Raw genomic sequence first — 5,555 nt, 5'->3', positions numbered from 1 at the left:
GAAATTTATTTAATAAAATATAAAACATAAATGTTGGTTACTACAGATTCATTTATAATTAATAAATTAATTAATTATATATTTTTTTCGATTTGAACATTATTGAAATCCACTACAGTATTTCAATAATTAAATTCTAATTATTTCCAGAAAGTTCGATTTGAACATTATTGGGGTCCTCGAAATCTTTTTTCAATATTCTGAACTCAATTTTGACATTTTTGAAGCTCAAAAGAGCCTCTATAATACATTTTGAGCTATTTGAAAAGTTTTGGTGTAAACTTTTTATTGAACATGAATCTCAAGGCAATTTCTGATTGGAAACTTTCAAAATTAAATTCTAAGCCATCCGATCTCCAATTTGACCAAACTTAGATTACAATCCATCTAACCAAAGTCACACTGCTACAGTCTTTCTTAACTCCTTCGCAAGCCTAATACGTTCTTTCTGACCACCGTCACCCGACTATATTCTTTCCAACCTCCGCCACCCGTCAACTACGATCCTTCTAACCACCGTCGTCTAACTACGATCTTTCCGACCTCCATTACCTTACTACAGTCCTTCCGACTCACATTGCCCGCCAACTACGGACGTGCTGCCCAAACAATCATGTTAACAAAATTTTTTTCAACTCCCAACAAATAATGTACTCTATATGATGTATACTTGCTACATCGAGCCAAAGCCTTTCCCCTAAAGAAAGGCCTCAATTTCAATCAATTGCAAATACTAGTTGATTCATTTAAAATGGGTAGGGCCCCATGATTTTTCCTCCTTTCCACTCAGGTGTCTCTTTTAAACGTTATACTTATATCTTTATCAGCATGTGTGCTTGATCTTCGTACAAAATTAAAGTATATTTCTCTCTATCACTATGACTATTTTATGACACAAAAATAATATTACACAATTTTCTTTCATTAAATTAGACAGGATAATAGTTATTATTATTATTATTATTATTATTATTTCCTGTTTGGTCTGAGAAGTCCAGGCCGGGCAACTTTCGGTGATGAGGGAAGCTAATGTCATCGTTGTCGGCACAGGTGAGATTTAATTTGCTAAATATCATAAAAATTATTATCAAGATTTTATAATTAAATTTCATTCATATCAAATTTCTGTTTCCATATTTAAGTGCATATAATGTGATCATTTCATTTAATTACACAGATTTTTCGGTGCTTGAAACTGAAACTGATGCATGAAAATTAAAATCATTGCAAATTTGCTCTTAGGATGCATTTGGTTTTCTTTTCTATTCGGGATTGAATTTTCATTAAATTTTCATACTAAAAAATTTCTGAAAATAATAAAAAAGTTATCCCAACCGATATCTAAGATGTGTAAGGACTTAATTGCTACTTACAACCTTAAGCTTTTAGCCATTCTTGAAGCTAAGATTCATCCTTCTTCTATTGCCGACAATTGGTTTTCCTTTACTCATGTATTATTTCAGAATGAGAATTCTTGTGATAATTTTTCCAATTCTACTCCCGGTAGAATTTAGATTAAGTGGGACTCTTCTCAAATTTCCTTCACCCCTTCTTTCACTTCTTCTCAAGTGATTCACGGTATTGTTGAATCTGGTTCTCTTCATCCTATTTATCTTTCTGTTGTGTATGCTGCTAACGATCCTGATGAAAGGAAAGTGCTTTGGGAAGACCTCATTGGTATTTCGGACAGTATTAATCTTCCTTGGATGGTTATGGGAGATTTCAATTGTTGTAGATTTCATAGTGAAAAAGCTGGTGGGAACAGTTTATCTACTGATAGATTGGGGGAATTGAATAATTTTCTTTTTGATGCTGGCTTACAAGACCTTGCTTCGGTTGGATTAATCTTTACTTGGTTTAACCAAAGGGTGGAGGCCCCAATTCACATCAAACTTGACAGAATGCTGATAAACTCTTCCTTTTTGGATTTGTTTCCTTCTGCCTACTATAAGGTTGACTCACCTTCTGGTTCTGATCATTCCCCTTTGATTCTCTTTGCTTCTCAAAGAAATAAATCTTTTCAGAGGATCATGTTTAAAGATTTTTGGACCACTATGAACAGTTTTTGGGAGGAGGTCCTTTCGACTTTTGCGAGACCAATCAATTCTAGTCCCATTACCTTCCTCTATGACTGCTTGAGGCTTCTTAAAAAGATATTTCGTGGGAAGAACTGGAGTTCTTCCAATTTCATTTCTCATGGGATTTTGGAGTTGAAAAGCTTACAAGAAAAATATTGTTCTGAAATTCAAATGGACCCTTTAAATCATACTTTAAACTCTTCCCTTAAAGAAGCCAATGACAGACTTGCTTCTTTTCAAGCGGCTTAGTTTTCCTGGATTTCTAAAAGGGCTAAAGCCTACTGGCTATCTCAAGGGGAGGATGATCTTGGCTTTCTGTATGCCAAGATCAGATCTACAAAGAACAGAAATTCTATCAATGTGCTTGAGACCCCTTCGGGTATTCTCACTTCTCATGAGGATCTTAAATCTGCTTTGATTGGCCACTTCAAAGAGCTTTATAATGCACCTAATCCCCCTTTTGAAAGCTCCTTCAACTTCCCTGTTGGAAATATGGTCCCTCATTACTTGGTACCAAGTCTACTATTTCCTGTTTCTAGTGAGGAAATTAAAAAAGAGGTTTTTGGAGGTGTTGCCACCTTGGCTCCGGGTCCGGACGGCTTCTCCTTTGGGTTTTTTCAGAAATCTTGGCACATCACTGGTTTTCATCTTTGCAGAGCTGTTAAGCACTACTTCATCTCTGGTCAGATGCCCAGAGGTGCCAAAGCTACAGCCATTTGCTTGATCCCTAAGGGAACTCATTCCAATACTATTTTAGATTAGGCCAATATCATTATGCAATGTCTTCTACAAAATTGTGGCCAAAATTATTTCTAATAGGATTAAACCCATTCTTCCCTTCATTGTTCATGAAAGTCAATCGGGGTTTATTTCTAAGAGATGTTCTACCGACAACATTATTCTTGCATCTGAAGTGTTGAGGGATTTCAAAAGTAATCAGAAGTATTTCTGTGCAAAGCTTGACATAAAGAAAGCTTTTGACATTGTTTCTCGCAATTTTCTTCTTAACAAATTAAGGCAAAAGGGATTCCCTGAACTTTTCATCTCTTAGATTAGGGGTTGCATTTCTGATGTGCATTTTTCTATTTGTATTAATGGGACTTTAGAAGGTTTTTCAATTCCTCCTCTGGGCTTAGGCAGGGTTGTCCCCTTTCCCCCCTCCTTTTTTGCATTGTCATGGATGCTTTATCCTCTTGCTTAGATGATCAAGGGCACAATTCCTTTATTGGGATTTATAAGCATAATCTCAAGATTAATCATCTCATGTTTGCGGATGACCTTCTGGTTTTTGGGTTAGCCACTAATGATAATGCTTGTTACCTTAAAAGTATTCTGAATTGTTTTGCTGATGCTTCAGGGCTTAAAATTAACCCAAATAAAAGTTCTTTGATATTTCCTAAAGGCTTTACTTCTGACAATGGCATTTCTTCCACTCTTGGTATCTCTCGGATTGAGGATTACATCTACTATTTGGGACTTCCAATCTCCACCTCTAGACTTCATTTTGCTCACTTCCAACCCCTATTGAGTAAGATTTCTTCTCTTCTTGAGGGTTGGAAAGTCAAGTTTCTCTCTTTTGCAGGTCATTTACAATTCTTAAAGTTCACTATTGCAAACACCATTGCCTACTGGATTCGTGGTGCAATCATACCCAAAGCATGTCGTAAAGCTATCTCGAGAATTTGTTCTAAATTCTTATTTTTTGGCAACATAAATGATAAGAAACTTCATCTTATTTCGTGGAAATCTGTGGTTGTGCCTAAATGCAAAGGGGGCTTGGGACTTCCTTCCTTTGACCTGCTTTATCATAACATGGCCTGTTCATTCATTTTCAGGATGTTTAATCACAACAATTTAATTGGGGCTTGGTTCAGGAGAAAATATGACTCCCCTTGGAAATCTCCTCCTATGTTTGCCTCCAAGTTCTGGAAATTATTTTGTCAAGTGGCTTTTTCTATGCTTCCCTCTGTCTCTCTTTTGGTTCACAACAACTGTAATTTGTCTTTCCTATGGGATCCGTGGTGTAATGCTAAACCTATTGCTGAGAGGTTTTATTCTAATAGGCTGAATCATAAACCTTTACATGTGTTTATTAGAGACGGTCAATGGGATTTGCCGGATTATGTTTCCAGGGAGATTGCTTCTGATATTTTAAACACGGTTATTTTGGGGGAGCAACCAGTGTTATCTTGGGAGGGCTCCCCCAAACCTGTTGCTTGGAAACTCACGGCTAAATTTTATGATGATTTGGATTATGTGGATTGGCATAAGTATATCTGGCATAAAGGCTGTGCTTTACAGTTTGCTTGTTTTTCCTGGATGTCTATGTTAGGAAAGCTCAAAACTGCTGATAATCTTGCTATTAGGGGCATTCCCGTTTTTTCTGGGTGCTCTTTCTGTGGGGAAAGCTTGGAAAATCATTCTCATATTTTTTTCCTTTGCGACTTCTCGTTTACTATTCTGTCTAGTCTATTGCCTGTGATGAATAAATTTATTTAAGGCCTAACTTGATGCAAGTTTATGATGCTCTGGATAATTGCCGGGATTTTGGTATGATGGAAAAACAATTCAGTTTCATTAATGTTGCTGCTATTATATATTTTCTCTGGAGGGAGAGGAACAACCGGAGGTTTGCTAATGTTTGGAGAAGTCCTAATGAGCTTAAGGCTGTTATAATTCAAGCTATTCGTGCGAAAGTTAAGAGGTGGAATTGTCATGATGTTCTTAAAGACAGATTTGCTAGAATTTTGGGCTAATTGGAGTATTTTTCTGAGAGGATTGTTTTCCTGTTTTTCTGGCAGATCCTTTTTGCTTTTTGTTATTTTGGTTATACTGCAGGTTTTGGTTTTTCTGTTGGAAGCTGCTACTTCTTGTAAATGGTTTTTGGCAGCTGGAGGATTATATCTTCTTCTGGAGATATATTTTTGGGTCTCTATTCACGTTCTACAAGATTTGGATTTTTGGGACGATGATGAGCCATGGTCTACTTCATTCCAGCTTCCTTGGATGGCCCTTGGCAACCAGGCTTTATACTTATCATTGGGACGCTGTGATGGTCTGTCGTCTTCACCCCAGGCAACCGGTGTCTCGTTTGCTGGATTCTGGCTATTGGCCGAACTGACGCCTTTGTTGTAGACCTTCTTTATGAGCCCACCGTTCCAAATCTCTGTAATTTTCTTTGCTGCTTTACTTTAAGGTTTGGGGGGTATAGTTTTTTCTATACTTTCTTGTAACTAAATGTTTCATTTCATTGTAATTTTGCTTCTTTAATATATGGGCTTTGGCCCCTAATTTTCCCAAAAAAAATATCTGAAATCTAAGTGCACAAGTCTAATTCTACAAGTTAAAGTGGACTGATGAGCTGATTTATTTATCCTTGGACAGAGAAAATCATTCTTATTTAAATAATTTTTATAATATTATCATAAAAATAATAAGTTAAATAAGAAATAATAATAATAATAATAATAATAATAA

General features: G+C 36.2%; 2 protein-coding genes across 2 annotated transcripts; both read left to right on the top strand.

Annotated features, from left to right (window-relative positions):
* The first annotated feature begins 1,346 nt into the window (after positions 1–1,346).
* Positions 1,347–2,840, top strand: LOC110107336. Its single transcript, XM_020837583.1, has 3 exons — positions 1,347–1,451; positions 1,515–2,209; positions 2,348–2,840. The coding sequence occupies exons 1-3, from the start codon at positions 1,347–1,349 to the stop codon at positions 2,838–2,840; spliced, it is 1,293 nt and encodes a 430-aa protein (XP_020693242.1).
* Positions 2,841–3,254: 414 nt separating this feature from the next.
* Positions 3,255–5,213, top strand: LOC110107335. The gene is made up of 3 exons (XM_020837582.1): positions 3,255–4,465; positions 4,579–4,798; positions 4,917–5,213. The coding sequence occupies exons 1-3, from the start codon at positions 3,255–3,257 to the stop codon at positions 5,211–5,213; spliced, it is 1,728 nt and encodes a 575-aa protein (XP_020693241.1).
* Positions 5,214–5,555: the final 342 nt, after the last annotated feature.

Source organism: Dendrobium catenatum, unplaced genomic scaffold (genome assembly GCF_001605985.2).
Source record: "Dendrobium catenatum unplaced genomic scaffold, ASM160598v2 fragScaff_scaffold_390, whole genome shotgun sequence".
Lineage (NCBI taxonomy): Eukaryota > Viridiplantae > Streptophyta > Magnoliopsida > Asparagales > Orchidaceae > Dendrobium > Dendrobium catenatum.
This window is presented reverse-complemented; position numbering and strand designations above follow the sequence as displayed.

Bases quoted from the DNA above. Each gene is read 5' to 3' on its own strand.
- LOC110107336 (XM_020837583.1), top strand. From the start codon at position 1,347: ATGTGTAAGGACTTAATTGCTACTTACAACCTTAAGCTTTTAGCCATT. The intron at 1,452-1,514 runs GTATTATTTCAG...GGTAGAATTTAG, and splicing joins ATTGGTTTTCCTTTACTCAT to ATTAAGTGGGACTCTTCTCA. The intron at 2,210-2,347 runs GTTGAAAAGCTT...GATTTCTAAAAG, and splicing joins ATTTCTCATGGGATTTTGGA to GGCTAAAGCCTACTGGCTAT.
- LOC110107335 (XM_020837582.1), top strand. From the start codon at position 3,255: ATGGATGCTTTATCCTCTTGCTTAGATGATCAAGGGCACAATTCCTTT. The intron at 4,466-4,578 runs GTGCTCTTTCTG...AATTTATTTAAG, and splicing joins GGCATTCCCGTTTTTTCTGG to GCCTAACTTGATGCAAGTTT. The intron at 4,799-4,916 runs GTTCTTAAAGAC...GTTATACTGCAG, and splicing joins AGAGGTGGAATTGTCATGAT to GTTTTGGTTTTTCTGTTGGA.